This window comes from Photinus pyralis, unplaced genomic scaffold (assembly GCF_008802855.1).
Source record: "Photinus pyralis isolate 1611_PpyrPB1 unplaced genomic scaffold, Ppyr1.3 Ppyr1.4_LG2, whole genome shotgun sequence".
Classification (NCBI taxonomy): domain Eukaryota; kingdom Metazoa; phylum Arthropoda; class Insecta; order Coleoptera; family Lampyridae; genus Photinus; species Photinus pyralis.
The window spans coordinates 39,251,087-39,266,344 of NW_022170403.1; the positions used below are offsets into that span (position 1 = coordinate 39,251,087).

Sequence of the window (15,258 nt, forward strand, 5' to 3'; positions counted from 1 at the left end):
AATTACGAAGGCCGGCTTGTTTTAGCTCATTTTTGATTAGCTTAAAAATGGTCAGAACTTACAAATTTACTTACCTTTATTTTATTCGTATTGTAACGTGATTTACAAATTCGGGTTCGATTTATATCAATATTTATTAAACAAAACTAAAACACTATAAAAACTGTACAATTTATACTATTTATATTACACACTTCGCAATTTATATCAGATTTTCGCGCTCAATGTTTCGTCCGTACTCGATCTCGTTCAGTAGTAAAACTGACTGCGATGTTCGGTCCGCAACCATTTATACACGCAAGCAATGTAAGTCGAGAACACTCGCGTCATTACCAGATAAGTCTCGAATATTCCTATACAAATCCCGCTATCGCGCGCGTAGAAAATTCCAGAGCGCCAAAGGCGACGTCACGTCTGGAGCGTTTCCGTTACAGTATTTCTGCAAACTATCGATCAACCACAGATTTTCAAAAATGTTGCATAATTTTTGTTATCCCGGCCGCGCGGTTACACGGATGAATTATAGGGCCCCTTCATTTCAGGGGCCCGGTGCGGACCGCACCTACCGCACCCCCCTAGCTACGCCAACTGGGGGAGTTGATTTATTTGTGTAGTGATGTGATATTTTGTATAAAACTAAGTTTGTTATGTTTAAGATTGTTATTAGTTATTACTGACATACTAATGTATGTGTGGGTTAGAGTTCGACCTTTGAAGGAAGGCGAAGTCGTATAGGCTAAATACATAATATTATGTGTTAACAAAATAATTCCATTGTAGCACTGTGTTTGTAAACTTCAAAAGTATAACAGAAATTGAATCTGAAGCTTTTGTGTTAAAACGTTTATAATCAAAATCTCGTAATCTGCGCTCTTGTTGTTTTGTAATTTGGCCCGGAAAAATGTACAGAAGACACTTGTAATAAATTTCAGTTCTTACTCATTTGAGAAATAAATCTAATTTCTCGTCAGGAGGAATGGAAAAAATTCCATTGTGCGACTCTTCAAAAACTCCTCGTGAGAAGGAGCTCTTAACATAATATGAAATACAATTTAAAGTGTGCACAAATCGACGTAACACTAATCAAATCATGCCTGGGTCTGGGTCCGCAAGTGACGTCACTACACGCGGCGAAAAAATTCCGTGATCGAGCAATCCTATATTACCTATATAGCATCCTTGACCTGCACCTGATCGGTATAGCCGAAAGGGATTTTTTTCAACAGTAAAGTGCAGAAATATAGCCGATTAATAATAATAATAATAATAATAATAATATTTATTTGTCCATCTGGCTTATACAGAAAACATGGGATACGTCAAGTAAAATAAGATTACAGTAGGCTCACAAACACTACAAGCATAACATTTACATTTAAAATAGTGTTGTGTTCCGTCAAATTTTTTGCTTAGAAGTACGTCGAGTCAATTTGCCACGTAATAAAATTTTGGGTGGAAAATTGACGAGAAGTATTTCTTCTGAGCGAAATAATTTGACGAAAAACGACAAAATTTAATCAGGCTATTTTTAAGCACGCGGGATATTCGGCATGATTATTTCCTGAATTCACCAGCGGTTTCAAGATTTGCGAAAGAATTTCCACCAAACCTGGACATTGCGCAAGACATAAGTGCATTCGAAATTGGCACATTAGGTATATTTGTTCGGAGTGGCAGTTTCGTATCTAAACAACAGCAAATTTGTGGTCGTTTTATGTACCTTTGATATTATTGGGGATTTACGATAGGGATGCCACCGGTTTAACCGAGTCGGTAGATTTTGCTATAGTAATTAATTATTGCGACAGTTTCTATGGTGATTTCTACCAGGTTGAATTATCGTAAATACCCAGTAAAATCAGAAGCGATAAAATTTTGACACATTTTTAAACGCGGTTAAATGTTGACGTCTGCAAATTAATTGTTGAAATATGGACAGTAACTATAACAATTCTAAGTGCTTGTTTACAATGAACGCATACGTAAAAAATACATAAAACTTAAGAATTTAGCCAAGTTGAACTGTAGAGAAACATACGGAGGTGTTTATAATGAATGTAATTTTTACGTACGTTTACGTAAGTGATAATAAGTAAGTTGCTAGTAAAAATAAATAATTAATTTTGGTTGCGCTGGTAGGTTAGCGCAATTGAAAAAAAATATGTGTTTTTGTTTATATTGATGGTCTGTGGTTTTCATACTATACTACCTTTTTTAAGGTATTTACAAGGTATTTAAAAAATTGAAAACGAAGATGTGGAGTTTTTAATTAGTCTAATAAGGGGACATCAACGTTTCATATAAATCAGGTTTCATTCTATGGCTTCATGTCCATCGATTTAAAAGAGAACGGATGAACCGATTACAATGAAAATTTGCAGGTGGATTCTTTATCAAAAATGTAGATCGGAGTTAGTGAATTCGAAATGTAGGCAAATCCCAAATCAAAAAATTTTTTTTTACGCATGCGCAATCCGTTTTTTTAAAGATTTGTTAAGATATTTAAATGAAATTTTGCATGTAGACACCTCAAATAAAAGTAGTTGTAGTGTTCGCATATTCAAATAATGCCTTTATCCACAACAAGTCCTGTCAGGGCGCGGGCCTCCGTTCAAAAACTTGACACTAATCAAGATGCTGCCCTTTGAACCTAATGTGACGTTTGGTTCTGAAGGGGTCTGTAATGAGAGAAATCGGCTTCCAAGCTTTTAATTCTAACAATAATCTTCTTTAATAAGATTAACCCACCAACGACGCGACGCTTCCTTTCGCGTTCGCAATTGGCGATTATTAATTCTACGTAAAAGTAGTAATATCTAATAAAAGATAGATAAAAGATAAAAGTAAGTTCACTGAAACGATACGAATATGCACGAGTTACGGTTTATTAGGTATGTATAAGTTCATTGTAAACAATCACTAAGGCTTTTACTACCATGAAGGAAATAATCATTTTAATAAACTGCCGAAAAGTTTTGAAAGAACTTCCTAAACGATTTTAATTATAATACATTTTATTGGGGAAGAATTTCTTCACTTCAAACATAGAAGTTGTACAACGAACATTCCTTCATACCTTTTTATCTCAAAAAACCGTTGAAACGCTTATAACGGAAAAACAATCAATGTAGGTATTTCATAATATAACAATAGATAATTTCAGGCGGAATTGAAAATGAAATCAAAACTGATTATACATGGGTTAAGGGAAATTGTTCATTTTGCACCGATTTCAATTATAAACGCATACGCTTTCAGAAACTTCATGTCATATAAAATAATTTCCATTTGGTTTATAAATTAAGCTGCATTAGAAAGTAGGTACCTACACATGAAGTATTAAAAGTGGAGACTTTTTCCAAGTTTGTCAAACAAAATGCAATTAACTACTCCGCTTTCATTTCGATATTGCTCAAAGGACACACTTAGAGCAATTTTAATGGAAATTTAAATTGACTACACAAAGACAGAAAATTAAATTAAAACATTTTTAACTTGTCGCTCAGCGAACTTGAAGATATGGTACCGTATGACGATAATAAATTAGATTTCAATATTTGAAAATGAAGTAGTCACATACCTCTATTTTTATCTCTAAAATCAAACAGTTCTTTACAACCACAAATATGAAAGAACAGAAGAATCACAAAGTTTCTGCACATACTTTTAAATTAAAGAACTAAGTTTATCTGTTCTTTTTAAAAGGCGGATAACTTGATGTTTAGGTTCTAACATATAAAAAACGTAAAATAATCTTTTATCTACACGTATTCTTTCAGTAAAAATAAGTAAAGGGAGCACGATACGTTTGATAACGTAGGTCCGACGCCAACGTTTGAAAAGCTTTTGGAATTTGCGAATGCATCGAAAGCATGCGCGCAGAATTCGAAACCGACGAACTTTAGGCCAACTTCATTTAGTTAATGAAAATGTAAAATTCTAATTGGCTCGTTTTTATACCTTATTTAAAAGAAAGTAACTACTTGTGCTGTAATGTAGTTTATTGGGGCAATCTTGTGAGAAACTCGCTCTAAATATGGCCTGGGGGATATAAAGAGTACCTAATTGAAATTAAGGTTGTATGTACAACAAGAAGTATGTAGGTAATTAACTTAAGAAAATACATTTCAGTGTTTCAATTCTCAAAATAAAAGTTCTGGCGGTTCGCATACAGGTCAGATCATAAACGAAATGTTATCTACATAAAGAAGTGCCAGTGCTCTACTTATTTATCTAACAAAGATTAAACAGCCAGTCAGTTTAGTGGTATACATTTTATCCTCCTAATGGTAAGTCACTACAATGCGCATTTTCACCCTAAAAGTCCAATTAATGTTACGTCGAATCTACTGAAGTAAGAGTCCCAATTATTGCTGCCATCACCATCAAACCGAGCATCAAACGGTGCTTAGAACTATAGTAATAGTATCAAGCAAATATTTGTTGTCTTTCCACAGCTTTGCTTTTAAATTGAGAACTGTTTGTGTTGAATGATGAGGTTCGTGAATGAAAGTATGTATGTATAATATATAAACCATTGCACTTGGTTTCATTCAATAATAAGTTTATGGAATCCCTTTTTGATTCCGAGAAAAAAAAATGGACTAGTGCTTGACTCCAAATACAGTGTTTTTTTTTCTATAGCTAAATACATTGAAAATACAAAATTTTACACTTATCTGAATCCTTAAAGATCCCTCATTTAAAATTTTGAGATTAATATTTGTCTTTGACCATGGATTTCCAAGGAAACCATAAACTTGACTAACTAATTAAATACAACTAACCTTTAAATACAATTCTTCTTGAACATGGACGCTTTGGAACTCTTACTGGTAATTTCTACTCGTTAATTTAAGGTGGATAACAGTTGGTTTCTAAAGAACTGCATACTTAAATCTACCAGTATGGAAAATCTCCCGACGGAAATTCTCTGAGTGGAAATGGAAGATTTAATGGACAATCCAGGCCTGCTCCCAATGTTGGTTTGTTTGTTGGTGAATGAAACTTGGACCAAAATTGCGTTTCCTTACGCGCTCACATTAACTTGATTTTATTATGGTTACATTTACATTTGAAGAAATCTCTTAGGTTAGCGTTGGGCAAAAAAATCGATTAATCGATTATAATCAAACGATAATCGATAATCGGGTTTGATTATTCTATTAAATTAATCGATTAATCGATTATTTGATTAATCGATTATTTGATTAATCGATTATTTGATTAATCGATTATTTGATTAATCGGTTATTTGATTAATCGATTGTTTGATTAATCAATTATTAAGTAAATTTTAATTGATTATTATTAGCTGGATCATCAGTTTGCGCAAAAAGGAGCACTCACAGCTCACAAGTATTATTTTATTTTATAGCGGATGTTAAAACGTCACTTTAAGCAGCTAAAATGAATTAAAGATTGTATCATCAAAACTAATAAGCACACCTCATCGGAGAGTAAGCTGCCTAATCATTTATTTTTATTTATTTATTTTTATTTTTGACCTTCATTTTCAAATGGACAGGGTTTCACCCAAGGCTGTTCTACCAACCAACCCACTATGCATTTGCAAATATCCATGCCCGAACCCGGATTCGAACCAGGGACACTTTGTTGATTATTGATTAATCGATCTGCCTAGTAATGAACGATTTGATGAAAAGAATAATGGAATTATTTTTTATTTTTATTATTAAATATTTAACGTATTAATGCATACAAACAGATATTTATCACTCCTTGTATGTGACAATCGACTTTTGATTAAACGATTAGGTGATTAATCGATGATTTGATTAATCGATTATTTGATTAATCGATTATTTGATTAAACGATTATTTGATTAATCGATTATTTGATTAATCGATTATTTGATTAATCGATTATTTGATTAATCGATTATTTGATTAATCGATTAATCAGTGTAATCGATTATTTTTCATAATCGATTATCGATTATTCAAACCCGTAATCGCCCAGCCCTATCTTAGGTAAGCGGTTGCGCTAAATTGTCCTTTATATTAGCTGAACTAACAGTTAATTGTATTTTACAGACAATTTTCTTGGTTGTAATTCCGTGCACCGAATGAATTAATTAATTGCACCTCCTTTTTACTTTCTCAAGCTGCACAGATACGAGTTAAAGTTTCCCAAGGAATTTGCTCGATAACACTCGATTCTGATCAACTAGCATTCATTAATAATCTGGCGATTTCGAAACTCATACACTTGACCAACCGAATAATGAACGGAACAACTTATCCGATTTGTTAAACCAATTCGATGGTGACACTTTTTTGATTTCCCACGATCATGTTAAACAACTCCTCTGCGCTGCACTTTTTACCACTTGACTGACAAACGCGGATTTTCCACAACTCGCTAAATTGACCAATAGGTTGCCATTCATTTATTTAGACCGTCTTCATTGTTCGACTAACAATACTCTATTTTTATGGACCGCACCCATTACCAGCTAACGGCTGATCTTCAAATGCACTATCCTCTTTTTTAGCCGACTGCCAAAACGCCAACGCATCCGGCCGTAATCCGCCCACTCAATGGTGCAACAGTTATGGTATTTTATTAATTTTCATTGGTTCAACCCACTTTCGAATTTTGTAATGCCAGCTTATTTTTTATCGGGCTTTATTTAATTTGATGTTGCAGAAGTAACAGAACACGAATAATGTCCAGCGGATAATTTATAAACCACAATGTCCACGGCCAAATGTCTGCGGTCTAGACCCTTTGCAGTCTACTGTCTTGCGGTCCAATGTCCGCGTCCTAATGTCTGCGCCCTAATGTCTTGCGGTCCAATGCCATAGTGCCCAAATGCCCCATTGAAAAACGTGGGGAGATAAAGGAAGCTAGCTCACTGTTGTTATAATCGACAAAATAAAAACTTAAAATTATTGTGAGTAATGTTTATTTGGGGAATGTTGTCAAAACCTTGACTCTTTTTCAACTTAGAAATTTTACTTCTTGGTCACAAGGGAGAAGCTGATGTCAACTGTCGGTCGACCAACATAATATATACCCATGCCCTTTCTACTTTCCGTTACCGCCACCATAGAACCAGTGGAAGGTGAGATCCAGTTGACGTCCTGGAAGAGTGAGGCCATCAAAGTCCGCTCTCCTTCTATTCTTAAATGGAACAACCTCGGTCTTTTCCGGGTTAACGGAGAGGCAATGGCTGCACCACCTATCGACCTGTTCAAGTGGCTCCTGCATGACCTCTTTCTGCGTCTTATAACTATTTAAGTACCTATGCGCTTTTACAATTTACATGCCGTAAACATGAATGGTTTTATTAATGGAGCATCTTTAATTTTTACTTTAAAAACAAATGATCCAGATTACCATGAGGAAATTACCAAGGACAATTTTCTTAAGTGGTTCGGGAACCATTTGCTAGCAAATTTAGAAGAACCATCGCTGATTATTATGGACAATGCTAGTTATCACGGTAACTTACTGGAAAAATAGGTAAAAAACTAAAGCACGACTGCAGGCATGGTTACATCACAAAAATGTTGAGTTTCCAAATGATGTATTAAAAATGGAATTGCTGAAGATCGTGGCATGGTTTGTTTTCTTAATATTAAACAAGTTGTAAATCAGCATATGCATGATTAAAGCGCATTTTTGGTAATGCAGGTCAGTATTTTATTAGCGAAGTTTAAAATTATCGATCTCACGAGCTGCGTTAAATAATTAATTTTATTTAATTTCAATTGACGGTACGTCTTCATTTTGTAAAACAAATCACAAAGTAAATAATAAGTTTTTATACTGGTAGCGCTATCTAACGGTAAAATTATAGCACCTCCGAAACCCATATCGAATTTATGTTCATCAATTATCGATCTCACAAGTAATCTAACTCAAAATAGACTAGTGCCTGCACATCTACACTATAGCAGAAAGCTTTTAGTGAAAATTTGAAGTCTCTAGCTATTGTAGTTGTGGAGATCTAACGCGGACAGCCGGCCTGCCAGCAATGACGAATATAATAGCGTATTTTTTTCAAAAATGCGCTAAAAATGGGTTGCCACCCATCGGTATGGCGGTCCTCGTTTGCGAATGCTACGCTACTAAAGTTAAATGTTTGAGGGCCCAAGCGGCCAAGCCCAGTACTGTGCCTTACATTTAGAATAGGTACGTTTGGATTCTAGCGTCTGAGTTTGTCCTCTCACGATAGGAAAATATTAGTTACATACAACAAGGCACATAAATTCGTACCCTAACATAAGTACGCGAAACATGGCATGTCCTACATCACGGAAGTTAAACTTTTACACATGCGCAGTGTGTAACTGAATTAAATACCTCAAGGCCTTTTTAACTATTTCAAAAAAGGAAACCGCATGGAGGAATTTAAAAAAATCGTTATAGGCAAGTGATGTGTACATAGCTATACTTCGTGTGCGGTTGGAAAAACGTATAACATAACGTTCTCTCTATTGTACTCATTTGTTGTTTCTTAACAACACTTCTTTTTTATTGGCCAACAATGAAGTATAGAATATAATTCATTGTGCTCACCACAGCAAATTTTTTAATGATTTTGAAAAGAGTTTTTTTTACTAATTTGATATCTAGTCACAATTTCCTAGTAACATGAGCAATCCCTCTTTTTCTACCCCCAGAGAAAGCCATTCACAGTAAATCCTTGGTCAGCATATTGTGTATTGTGTAATGCCACGTATAATTAAAAAAGGTCTGATCACGAGAGTGGTTATTATTTATTTCCACTATGCAACACGATAGTCCTTTTATGGGGTAAGTTCTTAATCACGGTAACTAATTCCCGGTTGGTCCCGTAACTTTGACAGAAGATTTCCCTTTTAGCTGCTGGCAATTGGCTGTACACCTTTTACCTTTGATCTTTGGAAAAACTCGCTTATTATTATCGCTTAATCCACAACCCACAAAGTACAATTTCTTTTCGGGCCATTAAGTTTTAAATTTTTTTTCACGTGTGTTTGTGAACCCGGTAAATTTTGAGGCTCTTTTTAATCTGGGCAAGACGAGTGAGTAGGTACATATTTGAAAAATAAAAATATGTATGTGAATAAAAGCAATGATATTATGTTTTAAAATCTAGTTATTTTGCCGCTTTTGAAGTAATTTTTAGGGACGAATAGTGGGGTCATTTATTTTGATAAGTATTATCCCTAACATTCTGCGTGACATTTCAACGTGTAATGTTGTCTGAATTATACAGAGCAACAAGGTGAAAACTAGTCCCCGAGCTAGTCCCATTTTTCAAACACCACACACATGAAACCCAAATCCCACGCGGGAGTGTGTACATCTGTTGTTATTTCCTTTTGAAATAAACAGAGTTAAATTGATCCATCGAACGACGTTGACCGCTCAAACTGCCACCAAATTTTAACGTTTCTTAATATGGATAACAGAAGGTACCTACATAATTATTTTAATTTAGCGCAAATTATTATCTGGAATATTTTCTGGTGCGACTTTATTGCCTTAAAACTGGCACACTGAATACAATAAATTAAATACTTCAAGTGCTGTGAATTTTGGCAGAACATTTCAATCAATATCCCACTAAAAATGTAATGTAGAAAAAGGACAACGAACAAGTTTAACAGAAAGCTAAACTAAGCCACAATATGAAATATACTATCTCCAGACCAGCTAAAAATGTAACTATTTCACTATAAGCAAAGAATATTATTAGTTACTCTTTGCTATAAGATAAGTCCACGTACCTATTTAATTGCCCCCAACGAGTACCATAAAAAATTAAGTTAGCTCGTATCTGTCGACGTTTTATTGTCTGTAAAGAAAAACCAAGAACTTTATAAACGTGCTTGCATGGGATTGATTTTTAAAGTACTCAAATATATCACATTTATTTCTCAAAAGCGAAAAAGGGAGCTAAATGTTTCAAATTACTGCTATTCCTTCTGGTAGATAAGGAAATGCAGCTTATACGTAATGGAGAAGGAAAGTTTGATAACGTGCCCACCTTAAGGCGTCTACGTTCTACATATATCTTTCAAAATGATACTGTAAATAAATGCTTTAAGTTGATCAGTAGGTAAATAGTGGTGGAAATTATTGAAATCAGATTAAACTACCTACTTACACTTACATAGTATCATATTCGTGTGCCCGGTACTTACTTACGCTATCAACTGATCTACGGCGTTTCCCTTCTACATTTTATGAGGACGGGTTTCTGAAATAAGAAGTTGAAATGAAGATATCAATTCTATTTACGCTTTGAATAAGACTAGGTTTCAACTTTGCATTGCATTATTAGTATGTGCGATATGCAATATTAAATACTAGGTACAGTATACTTATAGAATAGACTTTTAAACTTATGACGTCTTGTATTTACCCCCAGTTCACTGATAGGTATTGCAGTATTTGCCATTGTAGTAAAGTTACATTCAAAATGTCTAAAGTTAATAGAGCCAATACAAAAATACCCAATAAAAACTTATGTGACGGAATGAGTGTTTTCCTTTACTCTAGATTTTATTTCTTAGAGCATACTGGTAATTCGAACTTTGTCTTCATTTAAAGTTAAACCATTGCGCACAAAAAGTAAGCTACGCTGCCGTTCCCCAAACAACGCAAAGAAATTCATATGAATACCGCTTATCAATACGAACTAGTCTAGCTCTAGACGGATTGGCGAACGATGAGGATATATACAGTCCTGACGCCTTAACGCTTTGGAATTATCGGCTGCCATGTAAATTACCTACCAGTGGCATCATAAAATTACTCAAGATTATTAATTTAAGTAACAAATTTTGGTATATTTTCTCCAAATGATGTTGAAGATTATGAAAATAACACGGTACCGGTTCACAAGTAAGTTGGTTCAAACTCCAAATAGAAATTCTAAAAAGAACGCACAAAGTAACAGATGGTTATGAAAACTTACGTATTCAACAAATCCAAATGTATATCCTCCAAAATAGAGAAAAAGTGTACAGTCTCAACCCAAACCACTTCAAAAAATACAAAATATGCGGTTAATCTCCAGAAAGTAATAAGACTGGAATTAAACAGATATTGAATTTATTAATACAACTGTGCTCAACGTGCCGACCACCGAAAGTGTTTCATGCTTGCAAGCCAAAAGAAACGAACGGATAATCTAACATGCGCATTCCAATTCGCCTTAATACGGGGTTGTTAAATAGGTAAATTGAGAAATCCTATTTAATTTAAAATTTTGGATTAAAATATTGACGACATTACGTAAGCAGCTAATCACAGTCCCATCTGTTTTAAATTCGACATTTTCCTTCCGAAGAATCCTTACAATGACACTGCGTTTTCTCAACCCACCGCATAAACGGGTAGTTAGCTCAGGGATGATAACACAAAAGGGCATAAGATACTTTGCAGTCGTTAGATCGGTAGTCTATAAAAAGTATGTTCACTTCACCGCAACTTATCATAGCTCCATGCACTTTAAATTCCTTAACTATGATTAAAAAATCGTACTTTTAATTAAACGTGAATGTGAAACTCGAACTTGAAAACTAAAACTCTATAAAAAATTATAGGTCAAATTTCTTTCAAACGCAGAAAATTTAATCTTCCTCCGATTAATAAAACGGTTATTTGGAAAATAAAAATACGAGACCAGACCAAAACAAATAGACATTTACTTCTCCTTTTTGTTTATTTTATAATGATTGTAGTTGATAAAAATATTAGATGTGGCTGATTAATTGGCAAAACCACATATTATCAAATATACATTCTAATTCAGAAAATGGTGCTGCGTATTTGTTTTGGTCCGATACAAATGTGTCTGGCTCGTAACACGGCAACGATATTTAGAAGTAAATTGGTTCAAACTCCGTATGAAAACGAATAGGAAAGTCCTAAAAACGTAAATGTGAAAGGTGAATAAAAATGACCGTGTACTCACGTATCCACCTAATTGAATTATATCCTCCACAATTAGAGCCAAGGCCTCAAATTCGATCCAACTTATTCGAGAACTCACTCTCCATCCGGTTAATAGAATAATATAATAATACATAAAACATTTTGCAAATAAACTGACATTGAATTTATTAGCGATAAATAGAACTAAACTTGAACGCGACAGGCTACAATATTCGCATTACGTGAAAAGCTGCAAAGGAAACGAAAAAATTATCAAAGTCCTCGTTTGAGATCGAAGGGACTTCAGCGCATTTTTGTGTGGCAGATCAGTATTCTATTAGCCACTTTCGACTCAACCATCAATAACAGATCTTGTCGAAGGCTACTACATTCACTAACCGCTTCCCACTTTCCTCGTGCACCCGCAATTCGCTTTTAAAGATTTGACTCCACCATCAGTAAGATCGTGTCGGGGGCTACCACATTCCCTTTGACGGTACCCACTTCCGACGTCCCGTTCACCCGCAATTCGCGATTGAAGATTTGACTCCACCATCAGTGAGATCGTGTCGCGGGCTACCACATTCCCTTTTACGGTACCCACTTCCGACTTCCCGTTCACCCGCAATTCGCGTTTGAAGATTTGACTCCACCATCAGGAAGATCGTGTCGGGGGCTACCACATTTCCTTTGACGGTACCCCCTTCCGACGTCCCGTTCACCAGCAATTCGCGTTTGAAGATTTGACTCCACCATCAGGAAGATCGTGTCGGGGGCTACCACATTTCCTTTGACGGTACCCCCTTCCGACGTCCAGTTCACCCGCAATTCGCGATTGAAGATTTGACTCCACCATCAGTGAGATCGTGTCGCGGGCTACCACATTCCCGTTGACGGTACCCCCTTCCGACGTCCCGTTCACTCGCAATTCGCGTTTGAAGATTTGACTCCACCATCAGTGAGATTGTGTCGCGGGCTACCACATTCTCTTTTACGGTACCCACTTCCGACGTCCCGTTCACTCGCAATTCACTTCTATTGGCGACACGAGAAAGAGAGACAGCGATTCGAGATTTACGAAACGTTAAACCGCTTGAGTTCGCAACGGAAGGTAAAAGGCGCCCGAAGTTGGCCACTTCTCGAAGACGCGCGCCTCGGAAAAGGTCGTTAATTTCGCCCCTATGACAAAAAACAAAATTCCGCCACGCAGGAGTTGTGCGCGTTTACAACATCTTTCCGACGACACCAATTTCAAAAGAATCGGACCAAAACTGTAGCAGAAGATAGGAAAAAACTGAAAAACCTTCACGTTAGTATACTACGCTCGAGGATGACGCCCAGATGTCGCCAACCCCACATCATGTAGCCATGTCCCTAAGGTTGACAAATTTCACGGCCCTGTAGATACACGTACACCCGTTGCCTTTCTACAAGAGTTCTTCTACGCGCCCACATTTGCTGCCAGCCAGCCAGCCAGCCAGCCAGCCAGCCAGCCAGCCAAAGTGAGATTAAAAGCTACTTTTTACAAATAAATTTGCAAAAATGCGCTAAAAAAACCAGAAATACTTAACTATGTCAAACGTGCGAAACGTAGAATAATCGAAAAAAAGCAATAGGTAGGTTCTACTTGGGATATGCGAAATAGCAGAGAATGAGCTGCTATAAAACTACGCACTTTTAAAATAAACTAAATGTCGATCAAAAATATTGTATTCTACAATAAGCTTTCACAAAATGTGAAATGGACTCGCATGATATAAAGCTATATATATTACGACATCTTGAGGATATCACTTGACAGTTTTCTCATCTCATTTTGAAATTTCACCCACAATGGGCTACAACTGTTCACACGCTCTCGTCGCTGTGATAGAATATCACGCAAACCTATACGACTGCAAACTACAAATGAGATGAGGGTGAGAGTGAAAAGAGTAAAGAAAAGCGTAACGGCCGCTTATGAAAGAATTAACATTATTGCACAGATTTCGTGGGAAAAGTTCCTTAGTAGGATAAAGCAGTCTAGGTACATAATTTACACTATAGATAAGTTTCATTGTTGGTTTCTTGTTTGCTGAAACACGGATCTGCTTACATGATTATAGTGTTGACTGGCATATCTTCGTGGAAAAATAGAGTGGATGCTAAATCAAGATGAGGTAAATTCAGGTTTAATTCTTCTACATTTCCACGAAGGGAGAGGTGAAAAAAAGTTTTGAAACATATCTCATGGTTTGTACTTGTTTCGCTTTACTTTTAAATAATTTAATCCGTGTTAGTAACACTGTATAATAAAGGGATTAATTTGGACGAGTTGATATAACATTCTGCTGGCTTGCGCTTTACTTCGCCGTCGGTGCTCACTACGTATGCATTAGCTGCTCGTAAAATTCATTAGGAACATATTCACGTTCTAAACAGCCTATCCTTGTTATATATATATGCGATATATTCATTTATATTTCTACTAAAATGTCTAAGCTACGTAATTCCCTCGGTTAACAACCCCTTCGTACATAATTTATAAGCTATTATACACTGTCATATTTAACTGTTTAAACTGGCACGTCCACTGCCCTCTAACAATTTCGTGCGGTGGATGGTAATAATGTAGAATCCATCCAAGTCTGGTGCCATTCCCGTGGCATGCCCGTTGCTATAAATTTAAGTAATTCTTTGCTTTGGTCATTGCATTTTAGATACCCGCAACATAATTCCTAGAAAAAACACGAATGGCACAATTAGTATAATTTGATTTTTTAATTAAGCAGAATTTGAGCACATAACGTTTAAAACGCCAGTCGCGAGTAGATAAACAAAATCTATATAAATAAAAATGAATGTTTGTATCATTTTCAGGAAAAAATAGCGCGTTTTTGGCGGGAAAAGCGCCGAAGAAAAGTGACGGTTTGTATGTTTGTATGTCTCATATGCCTGCCTAAACCGTTCATCCGATTGCGATGAAACTTTGGGGAATAGTTGGATCTATGTCCGGGAAGGTTTCTATGTAATAAAAAAATTATGTCTGTCTGTACGTATGAATGTCCCTTATGCTTGCCTAAACCCTTCATCAGATTGCGACTAAACTGTTCATCCGATTGCAGGACGAATGACTGCCAAAGTCTATATATTATTTTATACAGGGTGTGAATTTTAAAACTTGCAGTCGGCCATATTTTCCAAACTAAAGAACATACTGAAAATCGCGCAAAACCGTTTCGAGTGTATCGAGAGGGAACCAGAATGACGATATGAGTGACAACCCCCTACCCCTTTTAACCCCTCAGCCCCCCCTCTTCAAAAATCCTAAATGGCAACCCCATACTTGTGACATGGAAAGCTACCGAAAAATGCTT

The 15,258-nt window shown here is 35.9% G+C and overlaps 1 protein-coding gene across 1 annotated transcript in view; it reads right to left on the reverse strand.

Moving 5' to 3' along the window:
* LOC116163101 (suppressor of lurcher protein 1) overlaps positions 1–3,821 on the reverse strand; it is a 77,710-nt gene extending 73,889 nt beyond the window's left edge. Inside the window, exon 1 of the mRNA XM_031476948.1 lies at positions 3,581–3,821. Coding sequence (XP_031332808.1) covers positions 3,581–3,662 — 82 coding nt within the window. The 5' untranslated portion in view covers positions 3,663–3,821. The remainder of the gene's footprint in view (positions 1–3,580) is intronic.
* Positions 3,822–15,258: the final 11,437 nt, after the last annotated feature.